This window comes from Pundamilia nyererei, unplaced genomic scaffold (genome assembly GCF_000239375.1).
Source record: "Pundamilia nyererei isolate P.nyererei 1_Seehausen unplaced genomic scaffold, PunNye1.0 scaffold00076, whole genome shotgun sequence".
In the NCBI taxonomy this organism is placed as follows: domain Eukaryota; kingdom Metazoa; phylum Chordata; class Actinopteri; order Cichliformes; family Cichlidae; genus Pundamilia; species Pundamilia nyererei.
In genome coordinates, this window is record NW_005187477.1 from 2,071,676 (window position 1) to 2,092,364 (window position 20,689).

At 46.6% G+C, this 20,689-nt stretch overlaps 1 protein-coding gene across 1 annotated transcript in view; it reads left to right on the top strand.

The window, feature by feature from the left end:
* The window catches only part of il1rap (interleukin 1 receptor accessory protein), a 19,979-nt gene extending 1,158 nt beyond the window's left edge, over positions 1 to 18,821 (top strand). The window contains exons 2-12 of the mRNA XM_005737460.1: positions 3,590 to 3,675; positions 7,330 to 7,525; positions 8,281 to 8,364; positions 11,430 to 11,640; positions 12,855 to 13,023; positions 13,107 to 13,178; positions 15,012 to 15,141; positions 15,636 to 15,784; positions 16,214 to 16,357; positions 17,171 to 17,314; positions 17,434 to 18,821. Of these exons, the coding sequence (XP_005737517.1) occupies positions 3,590 to 3,675; positions 7,330 to 7,525; positions 8,281 to 8,364; positions 11,430 to 11,640; positions 12,855 to 13,023; positions 13,107 to 13,178; positions 15,012 to 15,141; positions 15,636 to 15,784; positions 16,214 to 16,357; positions 17,171 to 17,314; positions 17,434 to 17,888 (1,840 nt within the window). The 3' untranslated portion in view covers positions 17,889 to 18,821. The remainder of the gene's footprint in view (positions 1 to 3,589; positions 3,676 to 7,329; positions 7,526 to 8,280; positions 8,365 to 11,429; positions 11,641 to 12,854; positions 13,024 to 13,106; positions 13,179 to 15,011; positions 15,142 to 15,635; positions 15,785 to 16,213; positions 16,358 to 17,170; positions 17,315 to 17,433) is intronic.
* The last annotated feature ends 1,868 nt before the right edge of the window (positions 18,822 to 20,689 follow it).

The window sequence follows — 20,689 nt, forward strand, 5'->3', positions numbered from 1 at the left end:
CCCCCCCCCCAGAAATGAAGAAAAACAACAAAGAAATGAAAGCGAGCAGATGAGTAAACTGTAAATGAAGTGTGCAGATGGAGTGATGAAGATTTCCTCAGAGGAAGCTGCTGTTTTGTTTTGTGTGTTTGTTTAACTCACTCAGTCTCTAAAAAATGGGCAATCTAGTACCCAGAATCCTCTGGGGCGAAGCTCGAGGGGGTTATATCTCTGTACCTGTGATGAAGCGTATCGCTCGCTCGTGCAAACACACACAGGAGGTGTGTGTGTGTGTGTGAGTGATGGATGGCGTTGGTGAGCAGCTCTGGGTCTGTATGTCCCTCCTGGGATCCACTAGTTCTGCCTGATTGTCCACCGTGACTCTTTATGTCCCTCCGTCTGTCTCTTGCAGCGCCTCTCCATCTTTCTTCACCTTCTTACTCGTTTTCTGCTGTGGTGCATTTTCCCGTGGCTCCGCTGTTCGTTTGTTATTAAAATGTCAAACAGGAACAGCTGAGATCTGTGGCCTCTCACATCTCAGGTGAATGAACGTTTGTAGGTTTTCAGGTGTTGGTCGAACAGAACAAAGTCTTACTGGAAGTTTTGGGATGTTTTCCCAGACCACATGACTAATGAGACTAATGGGAACTGAAGTGAAAGTGATGGTTTCCATACTGGGAGGCTGGTTTCTGTTCATGAGAGGCATGAAGCAGATAAAGACGTGAGTCACGATTCTGTTTGCGTCACAGCCTTCGACAGGCTCAGTCTGAGACCTACGGCGGCGGTTATCGCCGATGTGCTGGTCAACACAACCCCTTATTTATTTTACTCACGCCCAACGCGCTGCAGTCATCTCCTGAATGATGCACTACATCTCCAAAAGTATCCACTCACCAACCAACTCACTGAATTCAGGTGTTCCAGTCACTTCCATAAGACGACACCTGTGCAACAGGTCCAGCCGTGAAAATTCCTCGCCACTAAATATTCCACAGTCAGCTGTTAGTGGGATTATAGCAAAGTGGAATCGATGGTGAAGGACAGCAACACAACTATGAAGCGGTAGATCACATAAAATCAGAGCGCGGTCAGCGGATGCTGAGGTGCGCCGTGCACAGAGGTCACCCACTGTCTGCAAACTTCTGCAAACTTCACGTGACCTTCAGATTAGCTCAAGAACAGAGCGTAGAGAGTTTTGTGGAGCAGGTTTCCATGGCGACCGGCTGTATCATCAAGCTCAATGCAAAGCGTCGGATACAGTGATGTAAAGCATGTCGCCATTGGACTCTAGAGCAGTGGAGACGCGTTCTCTGGGTGACCAATCACGCTTCTCCATCTCGCAATCCGATGGGCGAGTCTGGGTTTGGCAGTTGCCAGGACAACAGTATTTGTCTGACTGCACTGTGCCAAGTGTCAAGTTTGGTGGAGGGGGACTGCACACCACCCCGACCTCCTCGGAGAGAGCAGCTTTCACGCTCACGTAGTTAGAAGGAGGAGGAGCTTGGGTGCAGGTGGGTTGCAAAGTGGATTGTAGCTGCAGGATAAATATGCGCTGCCCATCCTCCTCAGAGATGATGCATTACCATGGCAACTGAGAAGGCTCAGTGCCAACAACTGTATTTCAGCCCAAAACCGTTTTCAGTGATCAGCGTCTCGTGTTGATCATGTGACTTTTCAGATTTCCAGATTTAAGCGCATTAACGTCTCACCTGCCTCACCTGCGATCAGCTGACCGAGTCTCCTCCAATTGTTCCAGGTGGACGAAGGAAAGACAAACAAGCTGCAAAGCTTCTTCCTGTCAGTGCGACGGGTTTGGATTACTAAGCGACCATGAAGACGGTCTGTTATTCAGACAGCGTGACCTGAGCAGTTACCTGCTTGCAGCTCGGGTCGTTTCGTTTTTCAGAGACATTCATCAGCCTCCCTGTGGAGGTGCGCGGGCAGGGGACCGTGACTTCCTTTAAGAGTGAAATCTCAGGCGCTGCAAGTTTTACTGTCCCTGCGAGCCGTGCCTCCTTTTTTATTTTATCTGTTAGTAACCGGGTAATCTTTACTCTGCTTTTTATAGATTATTAGGATAAAGCATGGCTTTCTCAGCTGTATAGTTAAAGCAGGAATATACGTGAGTACTGTCTGATAGTAACGGCTCGCTGAGGCTGCAGATTTAAGCAGATTAACAACAACTAAAGCTGAAGACATTTCCTGTGTTTAGAGTTTGACTCAGTCAGATCCTGTTGTTTGGCAGAAGTCTAGTTTTTATTTGATTTCCGTTTTTCAAATCTATCTTTAACTTTTATTTAGCTGTGATCATCTATGTAAGGAGGCATGTGACCTTTAACCCCCTTTCCTGTCCTGAAGCGCGCTGCACGCAGGAGGAGGAGGAGGTGGCACATATTGATCGATAAAAATTAATCATGACTCGCTGCTGCAGAGCAAACACACACTCCCACAATAAACCAATAAAATGAAATGAAAATAGATACAATTTCTCATTTCTCGCTGCCATGCCAGTTGGTTTTCATTTGAAGTCAGTTCCTTAGACGTGGAGGTCATCATCCATCTCATCTCAGATAACGACTGGATTAATCAGCTCACTCTGCTGCAGATTTATGGAGATGGACGTGCACAGACAGACAGAGGTGGGGTAGGTCGGCCTGGACTCGTGCTGTAGTCCAGTAAAACAGCCGGTGTGTGTCGGAGGTTTCCCCGGCAACGGATGCAAATTAAAAAACAAACTCATTCTCGAATCATTCAGATATCCCTCCACGATCTGCACACCTTTGGATGCTGGTCAGGTGAGCAGATACAGCTGTCAGTTACACATGTGTGCAAGTTAATCAGCAGACAGGTGTGTAGACTGCTGGGAGGTCAGCTGCAGTGACCTTTTCAGCACAGAGTTAGAGCCAGAGGTTAATAACAAGTATGATTCAGTGCAGAGAGGTCTGTTAACACGTAGTGAGTGAAGAAGAAACACCCAATGCATCATGGGAATCCCCGGCAGCCTACGTCTATTGCAGCATAACTAAGGGAGGATTCAGGGTCAGCTGGTCCAGCCCTAACTATATGCTTTAGCAAAAAGGAAAGTTTGAAGCCTGATCTTGAAAGTCGAGATAGTGTCTGTCTCCTGAATCCAAACTGGAAGCTGGTTCCACAGAAGAGGGGCCTGAAAACTGAAGGCTCTGCCTCCCATTCTACTTTTAAATACTCTAGGAACAACAAGTAGGCCTGCAGAGCGAGAGCGAAGTGCTCTAATAGGGTGATATGGTACTACAAGGTCATTAAGATAAGCTGGGGCCTGATTATTTAAGACCTTGAATGTGAGGAGGACTGTAATTCTAAACTCTGATGCTACACTAACCCAACGTAACAAAAGAGTCTTTGTGGAATAAATAATTTCATAAAGACATTCAGACATATTCAGACCACACATACGTGAACGCCTTCTTTGGTTTTCTCACTCACTTATAAGTCATGGATGGAGTTATGGAAAAATGATGACAAGAATGACTCAAAACAAATTTTCTTTGTCAAGTTTGAAGCAGTTTCATGTTGTTTGTGTTTGTTTTGAAGGTTGTTGAAAAATAAACATTAACAGTCTTTGTCTTTGCAGGGCAACTTTCATCTCCGCCCTCGTCTTCCTCCTCGCCGTGATGGGCGGGACTTCCCCTGCTGCCAGTCAGTCCAGCGCTCCGACAGGTAGGTGACAGCTGTGACAGGCGGGATGAGATTGGAGCTCCTCAGAGGGTCGAGTCAGTGACTCGAGTCTGTTGGCATTTTTTGTCTTTCGGCAGCAGCGAAGCAGAAAACCTAAAAATCTGAATGCACATCGGTTTTAAAAGCTTCAGGTAATTCTCATGTAGAGGCACAGGAGTGAGGATGAAGTGTGGATTTGGATCCATCAGGGCGACGAGTTCTTTCTACGCTGAAGGGAACTGAGAGGGACAAAAACGAGTGCTGTGTTTTCCTCTAAGAGTCTCTCGGGTCTGCTTAACTGAAAATCTTTCTTGTTTCTGCGGTGCAACTCTGCAGAAGTGAGGTTAATTAAAAGCCGGAGCTCTCGCCCCGTGGGACGGCGAATGGATGGTTCCTGAGCGAGGAGCCTCATTTGTAACGCTGTCGGAGGGTGGCAGGGAGGCGGGGGTGGGCAGTGGGAGGTCAGTGTAGAGGAGGTGGGTGGATGTAAAGTGAGGAGGAGGGGAGGGGACGCTGCGGGCGGAAAAGCTGCTCTCTTCAAACGTGCCATAAATCAACCGTTTCAAAAACAACGTGATTTTAAATTTCACCCTGAAGGTCGCGAGTTTCCCTCCACGCTCACGCTGCAGACGCACACGGCTGAGGGTGACCTGCACACCCACACAGCAGATCTGTTTATAGAGACTAAACAGGCCCGACAAGCTCAGATGTTTGGTGTAATAGTAGCTTAAAGACCTCCAGAGTAACTAAAACCATCAGCAGGATGTGAAGAAATAAACGTCACCTGGACGATGCTGATGTCACCTGATGTGTAACATCCCTGATTGGTTCATTAATAAAAGCTATTTCTGACGTCTGAAAACGGCAAAATTAAATAAAAGGACTAAAGTCAAACCTCGATTGTGACACGAGTTGCAGATCAATGTTAAACTGTTTCAACCAGATTATTGAAGCATCACAAACACAGCGACGCCATCACTGTAGTCCTATTATCCTCATACAGATCGCTGGGACTGAAGCTAAACGCTGCAGCTTGTTACGGACGGATGGGTGATGTGTGTGTCGGGAGGTGGAGAGGTAGGATCAGGCTGGAGGCGTTAGTGTAGATGGATGGATATCGAGGGAGGAGGACGGGAAGAGGTGGACGGATGCTGGAGAAGGTTTTAATAGAAAGACTAATACGCCGGCCGGGAGAACCTGACAGGTCAATTACCAACGCGCACACTCGATCCAGCTCCGTACAGGAGGGGCACAGAGCCTCCATTAATCCAGAGCTCGGTGTTCACCATCCTGAAACCACCTGCACTTCAGTTTCTCAAACTGAGGCTCAGGACCCCAGACGAGCCGCTGGACGAGCCACGAAATCGAAACAGTTTCTGTTGTTGGATTTGTCTCATAATGCATGAGTTCCCTGGTTTCTATGGTTACAGAGGTCCCACTGATCCCTGATAATGTTTTGCACCTTCAGACAGTTTCAGTGTGTGTTTCAGTTTAGACTGTGAGGGGGGGTCTTAGATGTGATTTTAAGGGTATTTCCTGTGCTTAGGTGGGTTTAGGGGTCGCACATTCTACAAGAGTCTGCTCCTCGTGGTGGATGATAGTCGTCCTTATTATTATCCCATGCTGTGTTGAACAGCAATCATCTTTATCCTCCATTTAAGTCATTCAGTCATTATAGATGAGGTGCTCGTAGAGCGAGCTGCGTGCTTTGTAATCTGACTGACTGATTGGCCTCGGGTCAGCGCTGAGACCGCTGCTCAATTAAATCAATTGAGGGAAAATTGGTCTGCGCTAATTTTGATGATCAATCGGTAATTTAAGTCCTGCTTACGATAAAGATCCTGGATGAGGGTTTGCACTTTCTCTTTTAGTTACAGCCATCAGTTAGAGTTGTTTCATCCTCACTGCAGGAGAATTACATCAGCTATAAATACTACAGCACTAATGGCTTTACTGACACCTCATTCAGCACGGCGGGATGTCTGTGCTGGGCTAAAATTCACCCTGTTTTTTCCTGTTCCACCTTTGTATGATTTTCATAAGCAGAGACAGTGACGGCAATCTGGAACTGAAGCAGATGTTCGTGTAATTTCTATGCTGATGATGTTTTACTGTCTGTTTCTGTAGGAGTGCCCAGTTCACAGAGTATCACAGAAAATCCCTGATGCTCATTTTTTGCTTTGAGCTTCGCGACGTCAGTGAGCGTTTCGCCCGTATCTGCACCTGAAAACAGCCCCGCAGTAGAAACGTATCAAAGAGCATGCCTGTGACTAAGATGATGATGTCATAGTTAAACACGCTGCACCCATTGGTCTACACACACTCGGCAGAGAGCAAAGAGGCGGAGCTGTTACCGAGCTCAGGCTAAGAGAAAGAGATGGTTTTGATGTTTCGCTTAACCCGAGACCTTCATCACCTTCAGCAGGCAGGGCTGAGTCTAAAGGGGGGCATGGGGTGTCCACATTCAGTCAAATGCTTTGGAAGATTATTTTTCCAGATTACTAGAATAATATATAAATAAAATATTAATGAAGTTGTTTTCATATTTACAAAAAATAAAAATAAACATTATTTTCCGCGACCCGTTTGGCTTTATTCATATTATTAATATCTGTTATTAACATCTGCATCATCAGAACATCTGTTTTCTGCAGCAGGAAAAATTTCATCACAGGAGACACACACACACACACACACACACACACACACAAACACACCATCCAGGCACAGCACAGTCAGTCTATTTTTGTAAGAACATGAATAAAGCCCGTTTTTATTGCATGCCTTAGCTTAGGTTGCATGTTTCCATCGTGCAGAGGCGACAGAGCTGCTCAGAGGTCAAGCAGAAAAATAAAGGCAGTCACATATTTTTGCCGTATTTCTGTGTATGTTTCTCCAAGTTTCAATAAATCGCTGCACCTATTTCCAATTTTCCTGCCCAACATAAAGAAACGAGGCGTGACTGTTGCACCGCTCTGTGCTGCAGAGAGCTCCGTGTGGGGCTGATGCAGAGGCTGTTGGCCCTGTTCTCTCTCCTCAGCTTTCCAAACATACGAGAGGCTAAAAAGCCACAACAAATGTTTTCTGTGTTGCATAATCTGGTTCCCACACTAACTTTAAAGAAGTAAAAAAGGTCTCAGTTGGCTGTGGACATGTGAGGCAGCAGTCATGATCATCTGTGCCGGGTGTCTGTCTGTGTGCCAGATGCTGATGTCTGTGTTCCCAGCTGGACGCTGGGATATTCTGAGCCTGGAGGTCGGGGTCAGAAATCTGTGCCTCCATCTGTTTACAGGCACGGCTCTTTGTCCTTCGCTCTGTGCAGCTTTCTGCACCAAATTTAATAACCGCTGCAAGCAGTTTAATTTCAGCAGTGCAGCAGCTGCCCTCTGCGCTTTAATCCTTTAATGAGGCGGACGCGTCCTTTAACAAGGCCAGTTAACGATGACATCCACTAAGCGCTGTTTAATTCGCACAGAAAAATCAGAGCCAGACCAGCATCCTGATCCAGAGAGGGAGAACCCCCACAAACTCCTCTTCCTGTTCACTCATCAGTTTCTGATAAAAAAGTTCATCCGCTGAATGTTTGGCTCGTTCCCGGTGTGATCTGCACGCCGAGGACTTGCTTTGGTTGAACTGTTCCTTTAATGTTCCTCTCAGAGCCCATGTGCTACGACTGGGGCGAGTCCAGCGAGGGGGCGGTCTCTGTCGTGGAGGGCGAGGTCGGTTGGCTCTCCTGTCCTCTTTTCTCTCATCCCTCCGTCTACAACTACACCTCCACCCAGAGCACCGGGCACAACCTCTTCTGGTACCGCCTCCCCGAGGGCCACGACCTGGAGCAGCCAATCACGTACAGGTAACCCCCATTAACGCGTCGGCATCATTTTCAGGGGAAGTTTAAATGGTCTGTATTTGTATAGTGCTTTTACTTGGTTTTACTTGGTTCTAAGGACCCCAAAGCGCTTTACACTATACACAAGCATCCACCCATCCACACACTGGTGATGAAGCTACGTTGTAGCCACAGCCACCCTGGGGCGCACTGACAGAGGCGAGGCTGCCGGACACTGGCGCCACCGGGCCCTCTGACCACCACCGGTAGGCAACGGGTGAAGCGTCTTGCCCAGGACACAACAACCGAGACTGTCCAAGCCGGGGCTCGAACCGGCAACCTTCCAATTACAAGACGAACTCCCAACTCTTGAGCCACGATCGACCAAGTTTAGAAGGAAGCTGAAGCCAAAGGCCCAAAACCGGCTTCACTTTTTCTGCCCTGCAGGCTTCCACTGCTCCAGTTCAAGGTTTTAGGTTTATTTCTATATAAACTTTATGTTGTCTGGAGAATAACAGAGGGAATAAACAGCCGATGTGTTTGTGATCGATTACAGATGAGCCTGGTTGAGTTTAAAGCAGATGGGGGGGTTGTGTCTAATTGAGACACTTTGAGAGGAGCTGAATGATGAAGTGGGCTGTAACGATTTCCCTTCCAGAGAGGACGTATGGTGTTTGGGAGGCGGCTCGATCCGCCTCGCCGACTTTGTTCTAATGTTGTTCTAATTGAGTCGTGTCTGATTTACGTTCACTCATTGGTGATGTCATCCTGCTCTGCAGCTCGCGGCTCAGCAAAGACAGAGAGAGACTGTTTCTGCAGCCGGCCGCCGCCGCCGACACCGGCCAGTACATCTGCATGCTGCGGTAAGACGCCGGGGCTGCTGGGAAAGTTTTTGTCTGAACCGAAGCGCATGTTGTAAATATATCAAACATTTGTCTTTGAGCACGCTCAATCATCCAGGTAAGTAAATCCCAAAAGGTTGATTCTGTTCATCTGGACGTGGAGGATTCCTGGTTCCTCACTGAGCCTCTTTAAACACGACCTCCTCTTTTCTGTTCATAATTTGTTTCCTCAGGATGTTTTAACCTTCAGAGCCTGTTATTGTTTAATGTTTTTACCTGTCAACGGCCCAGAGCGTCAGAACCTCGAGGTTTTATTACAAATAATGGTTTTATACTGGTCCTTCCCCCTCTGAGTTCAATACCAGCCACACTGCGACCAGTTTGTAATCCTTCTGTTACGACCAGAAATGCTGTTTTTATTTCAAACTGCTTTAAAAGTGCTACGAAGCAGCTTCACCGAGCCAGCCTCCGTCACCCCTTTATCCTCAGGTGTAAATGATTAGCAATTCAGCCTTGGCCACACCCACTTCCACTGCCGCTGTAAGGCGAGGGGTGACAGAGGGCCTCCATCTCCAACAGCATTCAGTGACCACATTATATTTAATTTCACTGCAGCCACAGCTCTGAGCGGGCAGCTGACCTCTCTGTTCTCCAATTAATATAAATTCTGACAGAGAGTCTTCAGACTCGTCTCGCGGATAGGCCTCGATTTTAGCGACTCCAGCCGGCTGATGGTCCAACACGGACGGTCATCAGCCTGTAGATCAGTCAGATGCAACAAGCCGGTCTCTTAGCTTCGATCCTCCGTCTTGGCCGCTCCACACTTAATCTTCCAAAGTGGCTGTGAGAGCATCTTAAATGTGCCGCTCAGCTCGACGGATAAGTCCTGTCAGCTGGACTCGCTCCAAACCTCCAAGTAACAGTCAGCAAACAGGATCAGGTCCCGAGGGGATGAGGAGGGTCCGGGCGAGCCTCGGGATGGAGCGAGATCGGTCTACGAGGGTCAGTCTGTGCCAAAGTGATGATCCCGTGATGTAGTAAAGTGTCACCTGCCCCGTTTTACTAAAAGTGTTCACGTTTGAATTTGCCTCGTATTCATTTCCAGTGACGGGAACAGGAAGCAGATCAGCGTTACTCGACCTCACGAGTCACCTGACCATGCAACGCACGGGAACATATTTATAAATAAGTCTTTTATTCTGAAATCCAGAAGAATGAGAATGTGAACTAGTTATAGGAGTTAGAGTTTTAAGCGTGAAGCATTTGGACGGTGTGGAGATCACACGTTAATCAGATGGAGCAACAGCAGCAGGTGATGGTGAGCTCATCGAGCACCTTGAAACACAAACCGACGAAGAAGCGTTTTAAACGATGAGCCGGCGCTCAGAGGACGCTTTGACTACCTTTATATAAAGCTTTTCCTTTTTTTATTTCAATAATAATGTTTCTGTCTCTGCGTCGCTATTGTGTTTTGTATTTATTAGAAAACACAAACAAAATAATATAAAAATATAATAAGCCAATGAGCGCGTCCAAAACAAGATTCATTCATTTCTAATGATACTGAAAAAAACATGAAAACTTAGACGGCCGTGCACAACAGTCACGCTTTGTGTTAAAAGATGATTGTTCGTGGAATTTTTATTAGACAGACAGGAGAGAGAGAGGAGGGCTCGAACCCGCTGCACTCTGCACACGGCGTACACTCGCCCGCTAACACGGCGAGCAAACAGCTCGCCGTGTTAGCAACGAGTCACTGAGGACGGGCGGGGTTTCCTTCAGCTCCATCTGAATGTTTTTGGGGACTTGGAGGAGTCGGCCGTAATAAATCTGAACTGGGCAGATTATCTCAGCACATGAATAAAACTCACACACACACACACACACACACATGTCGGGGATTCATATCTTGTGGGGGCTTTTAATTGACATAACCCGACTGTAACCCTGACACTAAAACCACATTTTGAGTCTCAGACATGCCTTCAAACGTTGGTCCCCACAAGTACACTGAACTTCCAATTTTTGGTCCCCACAAAGACATGAATGCACACACACACGCACAGCACACATTTCATGGAGATCAGGCCCAGCCAGACAGGCATTACAACTCCGCCTGTAAGTCGTCTGAGCCACAACCAGTTAAGCTCACATCAGTTATTTTGTGACTAATGAAAACAAAAAACCGACGTCTGTATTTAAATTTTCATATTTGCTACAAACACAAACGTATTTCTTCTGATGTCGTCGTTTACTTCACTGCCGGTCCGTCCGTCATGAGGCTGCTGCCGTCTGTGGTACGAGTGCTGCCAGAGCTGCTTTCAGTACCAATACTGCAGCAGACCTCAAAGAACAAGGTGATCTAGTTCTGCGTTCCTGTGTGGTCAGGTCACTTCCTGTTTCCTCTGTCTTACCGGCTTCAGAGAATTATTTGGCACATGCACAAAGCCGTGCAGACACAGATGCAGGAATAGCATCCACATGTTTCAGAGGTCAAAACTCAAGTTCTCACGAGCCTCTGAGTTCACGTATTTGTAGCCTGTAAGTTCCTGACGTTTGGTTTCGAGAGTAAAAGAGCACAGCTGGGCTAGCGTGCGCACGACTGTTGATATGATAAGATAATAATCAGTTTGTTGGTGATGTTTAGAATCTTTGATCTGAATCACAACCCTGAGATAACATAAGAGGCTCAATAGTTTTAGAGATGAAGCAGAGAGTCAACCAGCTTCTTTCTGTTGTGCTGATGATGCCGAGACCAGCGATGACCCAAAATCACAGCCTGTGTTCGCGTCCTGTGGGTTTGTGGTTTGCTCTGCTCCACTTTGTCATGTTTCGCTTCTGAACGCCGTCAGTTCCCCGAAACTTTTAGAAGAGCTGATGCAGCATCGTGGGAAAGGCGTGAGCATCGTGCGCCTTCCTGAGCTGGCGCCTGGGTTGGAGTCCACCCCAGACTGTTTCCTGTGTGTCATTCACTCACCATACTGCCCCCCCCCCCAATAAAAATCTGAATGTTTGGCCGGAGCTGAAATGTGCAGATGCTCTGGATGGGTTCCTGCTTGCTGACGTCTCTCGTCTCTGACTTGCAGTAACAAGTCCTCCTGCAGTAAGATCGCCATCCGCCTCAAAGTGTTGCGGCCGGACGACGTTGTTAAGTGTGCGCTTCCGGTTGCCGTGGCACCGATTGAGGACTTGATCCCTTTACAGGAGGGGAAGACGTTAGATTGTCCAGACCTGCAGGATGCCACCAAGATGTCAGAGAGCGCACCAAAGGTCCAATGGTACTTTGTGGCGCACCCGGTAAGTTTTCAGCACTGCTGTTAACCTCTGTCCTGTTTTATCTGCAAGCTTTGATTCTGTTGCATTCAGATACTCAGAATCACATTAAAATCATGCTGGTCTCTGACATGAAGCCTGGTCCTTCAGCCTCTGAGTGCTTTCTCTGTATGACACCAAATTAAAATCCTTTTAGACACTCGGTTCTTTATTGAATTGACATTTTCTTAAATGTCAGTAGATCAAAAGTAATCGAGTATATCTTTAATGTTTCTGCAAATAAAAACATTTTTATTGTTTTGAACACAACATTGGGGCCCAACACAAACTCAAAACTGAATCAAATACCAAACATATCGATGTCTGTTCTGCGAGTAGCGACTTAACCAAGCGAAGTCGCCGCAGCTGGACGACGTCCACCTTCTGACACGATCTGTCGTTTGAGTTCATCTCCAACCAGCCTTCAGTGTAACGGGTTTATTGGTTTGTTCTGGTCGCTGTATGTTGGCGCTCTCTTGAATCATGGTTACTGGGCTGCTCTGTTTTATTTCCAGTCAGCAACTTTTCTAATGGCTGTACATTATCTTTACCTTTCTTTAGTTACTCTGACTGATGTTGATGTTTTTCTACGATAGAACATTTCTTCACTTATTATATATTATTTTAAAGAAAATCAAGGGGCAGAGGTGAAATGATGACATATTAATGATATACAAACATATTTATTAGAATTCAACTAACTTTGTATAAAGTCATTTTCCATATTTTGAAAATAGCAGTGGGACCAATATTGAGCCTTATGGAATCCCTTCAATGAAGTACTTTATGTTTCACTAGAAATGAATGTGTTTTGTAAAGAAGTCTCCCTGGTTTCGTTATACACCTTGTGATACTAATGACTGAGTAAACCACAGACGTATCAGCACTGTTATAGCTGATTAATCTTTTTTCTCTCACAAATGTTTTTTTCTCTTCCTCGTACGATGGGATGCCTGTGTTTCTGCAATAACAGTTTTACTTCTTCTTTCAATTAACAGAATATGTTCAGTGTGGTATTCGTGCTTTTCCTCTCTTAAACGTGGCAGCTCTGTTCATTAATCCTTCTGTCAACGAGTCAGTAAAGCAAACAGCTGAACTGAAACACGCTGTAAAGCCGAGCGGAGCTGCAGGATATCGTCTGCAGATCGGGTCTGGATGGGCTGGATGAAACTAAAGTGTGTGAATCTCGCCGTTCTCAGGTGTGCGACTGGTATCCGTTCTGGGACAGCGACAGGGAGCAGAAAGGAAACAGTCTGCAGGTTCACCTCATGATGGAACAGTATCAGGGTTTATATTACTGCAGAGTCCAGTACCAGAGGAGGAACCAAACACTCAACTTCACCAGGAGCATCAACGTCACGGCCATCTGTGAGACACCGTTTCTGCTAACTCGCATACAGAGATTACAGGCAGTAACTGTGCAGGTAACCGGTGCTCTCATTTACTCTCAGTGCCCCTCTCGCTGCCCAAAGAGCCCAGCATCATGAACCCCACACATGACCAGATTTTCACAGTCAAAACAGGTACGTGAACAAACCCCCCGAGCGCTGTTCAGTCGTCTTTGTCTTTGCACGTTTCTCCTGTTTGTACTGCAGCTTTACAGCTCAGAGGCCTCGAGGACGTGCTAAACGCTCCTATGTGTAGATTTAAAGATTTGCATAAACTTCATGAGCATTTGACCGTCCCTGCCGTGACTTGGAGATGGCGGTCAAACATGCCTTGGGCTTTACCTTGGGGCCCATTGTTTGGTTCATATTGCTGGCACTAATTCAGAGTCCTGGTGGGCTGTGGGTTCAGTGGCCTCATGGTCTTTCTGGCTCTGCGGAGCGATGACCTCCAGCTTCAGCACCTCTCAGTCTGAGACCAGGTTCCCATCAGGAACAGGCTGGAGTGCCCGTTCCTTTGGGAACAGTGTGGAGGAGACCCCGGGGCAGACCCTGGACGAGAGAAAATGTCTGTTGGCTGGAATGTGTCATGATGAGGACCGGAAGGAAAAATCACGTTTTTAAGGGTTTTCTTTGTGTCGTCGTTCACCCTGAGCTGCTGCAGTCGTGCATTGTGGAGACCCTGTTTGTATGCGAGGCAGCAGACGCATTGATCGGTGCAGATGACAGCCGGAGGTCGCTGTTGACGGAGCGATAGTGTTAATTTGTTATTGATCAGAAACGATTGGTCAAAATGGAAAACGTGCAGACGAATAAAAAATTGAAAGAACAGAAAAACCAAAACCAACAGAGCTCACATGTTAAACAAATAACTTGATGTGATTGGCTGTCCTGTGACTTCTTCACAGCAGGAACATAAATCCTGCTTGAATAAAACGTGCTGCACAGATATCTTTGAACCCATTAAGAACATTTTGAGTGTAATGAGGTTGATCTACAGCAGCCTTCAGTCCTGCTCACACTGATGAACACAAAGGTCTGCACAGACGCCACGTCTCTCATTAACACAGAGGACGGGGACAGGGGTGAATCTAACCAGGCTGATTTGTCCAGATGTGCATGGACAACATCAGCAGTTGATGGAAGAGTCGTGTGGCTCTGTGGAGGAAGTTCTTCCACCTGCAGCTGGACTCTGAGGACGTGACGGGCGGCACTTCGTCTGCCAGCAGCTTCTTTCAAACTGGCTCTCTGAGACTCGACATTCACAAAGTTAATCGTCCGCTCAGAATTAGTGGAAGCTGCGGGAGAACGTCTCATAAAACAGAACGAGCTGCTAACGGCGTGCACGGACACGCACTCCATCAACGCACGCGACATGCACACACAGTGTCGGTGCCGATGGAGGCGAGCAGGACTGCAGCCAGCAGGCTGATAAATGTCTGAAGGAAACGACTGCCGCAGCGCCGTCATCAGCAGCAGTTTAAGACTTCAATATCAGCGTCATTGTCTGTGAAAGGAAAATAAAGTCATGAAACTGCAGCTGCGTTTTCCAAAGCTGCAAACACTGCGACTCCAAAAAGTTTGAACGGGTCGTTAATTAGACCGAATTACTGCATTTATGAAGCTGTGCAGCAAAGAAACATCGAGATATAAAAACACGCTCGGGAACATGTGTTCTGCACGGATCGTTTAATGAACCGCAAATATTCAACAGAAATGAATCCAGAGAATACACTAGAATCACTTTGAGTCATGTCCGTCACCAAGTTGGACGTGTGCCGCTCATTTCCAGCTCCACGTGCAGCTTTGCGCGAGTCGCAGTTCAAAACGACCACATTAGGATATTCCCACTCTATGGCATCGTGCAGATCCACGAGTGGAGTGAACTGTTTAACGTGAACATCCACGCCTGCAGCAGGAAACACTTTACCTTCATCCTGTACTGAAATGAATATCCTTCTGTCTCTTCAGGCACCGAGGTGCGTCTGGTGTGCAGAGGTCAGCTTCCGTTCGTCCTGGACAAACCGTGGCGGGAGATCTGGTGGACAGTTGATGGGAAGACGCTGGACAAACTTCCTGATCGATTCACACAAATTAACAGGTGCGAACAGAGCGCGTGCGCCAGCGGCCGCTCTGCACGGGCGCTTGTTATAAAGTCACATCTCCAAATAAACTTGATGATAAGAGCGCTGACCACTGCTAAGGTTTTTGCTTTTATTTGGGTTTTTCATTTTAAATGACGCCTCCTTCACTTTCATCAGCGTCTCCTATTTTTGCACCGTTGGAATTAACTCCAAACCTTTCAGTAAAAAGCTCAAAATAGTGAATTAAAGTTCAACTCAAAGAGTGTTTTACAAAAACAAGATAAAATGTGTAAAGTGCATCTGTAGCCTCAGTGCTTATAATGTGAAAGGAGCTGTTTAAATGTAACAAACTTGAAACACTACTTTATTGATATATATATACTAGGCTGCGAGACATCAGCAGCACAGCATATTTAAAACAACTCGAACTATCAGACGAAAGCAGCGGAGAGTAAATTCCTGCAGAAAGCGTGCTTTTATTTTGAAATGTCACTTGTTTTTGTGCTTTGAGGGTGGTGAGAGACCACTTCAGGGACCTGACTATCGAGAACATCCTCGTGATCCAGGACTTCCAGTCCAAAGACCTGAAGCGAGAGTTTTACTGCTCCGTGAAGAACGAGCGAGGCTTCGATACCCGCAGAGCTCAGCTGGAGGAGGAAGGTGAGGAAGCGCTGCTCACGCCGTGTGGATGTTTCACATTAAAGGCTCGTCATGCATCTGAAACTCAAGCTCAGTAAACACTTTCCAGATGAGCTTCAGGTCTCAGTGAACAAACAGGAAGTTCGATTTGGGAATTATGGTCCTGGGTGATCCCCACCCAACACCTGTGACGTCTTTAGTAGACCAAGGTGTCGATGACAAAACCATAGATAACGTCCAGCGTAATGTAGAACTCCCACTGTGGACTCCCACAGGGGGCGCTCTTGAGCTCGAGCAGCGTTAGATAGAAAGCATCAAAAGCACAGATGTCGTTCCATTTCTTACAGGTTTGTTACAATGAAATGATGAAGACCCCTGCCCTGTGTTGTTTTCTGTCTGTGGGGGCGTGGCTTAGCTATCACTGAGGCCTCAGGTGTGTTTGTGTTGCAGTGTCGCTGCCCACCGTGGAGCTGGGCTGCGGCCTCGGTGTCACTCTGCTCCTCATGCTGATCCTCTTCGTGGTTTATCACGTCTTCTGGCTGGAGCTGCTGCTGCTCTATCGCTCCTGGTTTGGCACAGACGAGCGGCACACAGGTGAGACCCCGCCCCCAGCTCCCTCTACCTGCTCGCCCGTTCCCTTTATGACCCGCAGTCAGATAAACCCTCAGACGCACCGTTTTTATCACCTTTTTGTGCGATTATGATTCTGCATATTCGGGGTGTAAAACACGAGGTAATAAAGCTACAGCCTTGTTTTTGGCCAGGTAACTGAAATATCTGCAGTGTCACTTCACTTTTTATGCCCTGACACTAAATTTCTCCTCTACGAGTCGCGCTGCCTGGCTGCGCTTGCAGCATTTAGTTTATTAAAGGAGAACTTTTGTGACCCTAAAATCACTCCAGAGCTACATGTTTGTGTTCGAGGACACTCGGTCAGCTTCTCACAGAAAAATCCCCTCGCTTTATCTCAATCGGAGGCAAAATTTGACAGTTTTCACATGTCGTGGTAGAAAAAGATTGTATCTTATCTGCAAATGAAACTTGTGCATACCAGAAATGTCACACAGGACGTCTGAGCAGTGTGTGCAGGGACGTTTTCATGTCATGTGGAAAAATGGGAACAGACGTGGAGAGCAGCGATTCACTGAAACGTGCAGCATATTTGAAAAGTCCAAAACCTTGAGTGAGACAGTTCAGTTTAGTTTTGTAGAGAATGAAGAAGAAGGAGGAGGAGGAGGAGGCGCTTTATCAGATCAGTTTCCACTCACTTTTATCTCGCTGACTCGACATGTGTGGGTGACATTTACGTCCTGACTTCCTGACGACTGAAGCTCAGAAGTTTCCCCTCTGTAATGGAGTGTGTGTGTGTGTGTGTGTGTGTGTGTGTGTGTGTGCGCGTGTGTTCAGATGATAAGGAGTTCGACGTGTACATTTCGTATGCGAGGAACAGTGAGGAGGAGCAGTTTGTTCTGTTGACGCTGCGCAGAGTCCTGGAGAACGAGCTCGGGTACTCGGTGTGCATCTTCGACCGAGACAGCCTGCCCGGCGGGAGTGAGTACTCACGTGTGCTGTCACACACACCACACACACACTGAACAGGTGAACCAAAACACACGTCATCGATCCATCCTTTCATCCATCCATCCTTCATTATCCCTCTCTCCCTGCAGCCATCACAGATGAGACTCTGAGTTTCGTGGCTCGCAGCAGGCGCCTCCTGGTGGTCGTCAGTCCCGGCTACGCCTCGCAGGGCTCCCAGGCTCTGCTGGAGCTTAAGGCCGGCATTGACACCATGGCGCTAGCTGGGCACCTGCGGGTGATCCTGGTCCAGTACAAGCCAGTCCGGAGGAAGGGCTGGGTCAGGGAGCTGAGGCGGGCCCGGGTGGCTCTGGCGCTGGTCCGATGGCAGGGGGACAAGTCCAGAGAGCTGTCGTCACGCTTCTGGAAGAGGCTGAGGGTGGAGTTGCCCGTGAGGAGGGTTAGCAGCCGAGGGGAGGAAGAAGAAGAGAGCAGTAAGGAGGTGGCGCTGATGAGGCTTCACAGTCAGAACAGTACAAACTCCCAAACGGGGCTGATCAGCAACACCGTCAAAGACCCGCAGAAAGTCCTGAATTCTGCAGCGTAGCAGCAGCTCTCTGAGAACAGTTACAGCTGATGGAGCTCAGCCTGGGGAAGGCTCGCGGTTTCTCTGAATGAGAGTTATTATAGTCATGCTTTTGACCAGGACTGACTCAGATTTATTCATTTTATGGAACAAAGTTTCATTTTCCCTTTAAGGATATGAAAAAGTCCACAGCCATGCTAGCAGCTCTGTCAGTATTTACACCAGAAAACATTTCCCATCAACAAGCTAATGTTTTTATCAGTGTCGCATTATGAACAAATGGCACGTTTCAGCGTCCTGGGTTAATGAGACTGTGCTCCACCTTGTTTCCTCTTCAGGTGATGTTTGGCCAAAACCACTTACAGATACCCGCACGGTTTCCTTTGGCCTCTGAGCAACGACACGCGATGTCATAGTGTGACTTGTTTTGGACAAAGTTTCAGTTTTAAATGTGGCCGTCGCATTTTTAACCCAAAACCACAATATTTGCTGAAGCCGACCAAGTTCTTTATGCCTAAACATAGCTGCGTAGCTCTTGGTGCTTAAATATAACAGTTTACTCTTGACTGTGGTTGACAAAGAACACCATGTGAGTACAGTAGTCAAGTTTATTTCTATGAACTATATAATCATTGACCAACAGGCTGCACAATAACCAAAACCTCCCAAATGGAACAAAATAGTTCAAGTAATTTAAAAACGGTTAAAAAATACAGTTGGAATGAACTATGAATTTTACAAAAACGTAAGGTAGAAAAAAACGGAATAACTTCTTACATCTAGCTGAGAACAGAGGATTGGCTGCTCGACACCGTCGGTGCAGGTCGAGCCCAGCACGTGCAGCTCAGAGGACAGACGTCCATGTATGTGCGAGTCATATTTCACACTAATCATCTAACAGCTGTGCAGATATTTAAAAAGGAAAATGTAAATCTCCCTGACAGGTTTGTAGCTTGAACCTATTCGCTGAAACGTTGAAGACAATATAATTACACAGCAAGCAAGACACGAAGTAGGCAAAGTTCTTCATGTTTCTCGTGCACGGGAGAGAACCGGACAAACGCCGTTCCTTCGCTTGACCCCAGTTGCTCTCGTCCGCTCCCCCGTAACACTGCTCCTTTATTGAGGTTACATGAATATGCATAGGTTCATTAACATATGACGTCTACATACACACAAAGAGTACCGTGTGTGTGTGTGTGTGTGTGTGTGTGTGTATGGGGTCAGAGTGTGACCCCATACATAACTTCCCTAAACCTGCTGGTCTGGAAGTCCAGCAGTTCATCTAAACAAAAGGCACTTAGCCTAAAACAGATACAGCCACGTTTATCCTACCATGAAACAATAAGACAAGGTACGACCTCTCCCATGCTCCCAGGATGTAGGTGTGCACACAAAGTTTGCAGACTATTAAGGCTCAAACCTCTACCAATCTACAACTAATTATAAAACTCTAAGCATATATAAGTAGATATTTCTAAGCATAAATGACAATCAACAATACAAAACCTAACATTCCCCCCTTTTTGACCTTTATGCTAGAAAAGTTATGATCACCTCATGTCTGACGGTTTCAATGCAAACATTTTTATACACAGCATATGTCAATCACCCTAAATTACTGTAACCGTACACAGTTTGACAAATGTATTAGCAGTTATCCCATTCCTCATTGATCTCATCCAATGGCAAACTGCATCCTACGAGCAAACAAATGAATTGTTAATTTAATAGTTGAAATAAGAAAGTAACATTTTCAAAAACATCCCAGCTTTGCTGTGATCACCCATCATCTATGCAGAGTGGTTTGAGTTCTGCAGGGCGTCATGAATGTCTCTTCCAGTTGTTTCCATCACTGTCCATAGGACCAGAGTAGAATAAGCATTCAAACATACCAGTTGGTTTTGTTGTTTGTCAACATGGGTCTCAGCTATCATGAAAGCTGCAGACCTCTTCAGCACTCTAGTTTTATGGCCTCTATCAACCCCCATCACCTCACTTCAGGCCTTCGTCCTGCGAGGGGGGTACTTATGACTCCTCCACTGTCCACGCTCTGCAGAAAAACCCCTCTGTGGAAAGGATGCTGGGTCCAGTTATCTTACTGCTGTTATGATCCCAGCAGTCTTCAGAGTGTCATCATATGCACAGTGCAGTGGCACAGCATTAGGTGATGTTCATAGGAAACTGCTGTCATCACCACCATAGCTTCTGGTTCATGTGCTTTTCATAGAATCATGATGCTGATGCTATGAACGCTCTACACACATGAGTCAAGATGCAGAAAAACTGCTGCACATCTGAAAGAAGAAGCTGAACTCACAGAAATGCTGCACACTCCAGTTATCACAGTTATCATAGTTCTGTTTCCCTCTCTTTGATGAGTTCTCAGCCAGCTCTCGATCTGATAATGTGTAGCTTGCTCATCAGCTCAGAAGAGACCACAACGCAACCTCACACAGTGGTTGCGTGCTTTGCCCACAGTGGCAAAGACGTGCACTTTCATATTCAATTCAGCTTCTCCATCATGTACTTTTAGATGTTTCATACAGGGTTCAGCATATTAGTTGTTTTCACAGGTGTGCTCTATATCTCAACAATGGCTCATAATAAGACGACAGTCTTTCACACAGGTCAAGTGCCTCTATGCACATCATTAGTTTAAATATTTACCTATTTTACTTCATCTCATATGTCATTGTACTGAATTTGAGCAACCCTAAGCTTAATGCAAATTACTTTTAACAATTATCCACCTCAATTAAATCTAAGGTCTGGAGCACAGGCTGTTGTTGATCAGGGCAAGCCAAAGAATAATCTAAGCA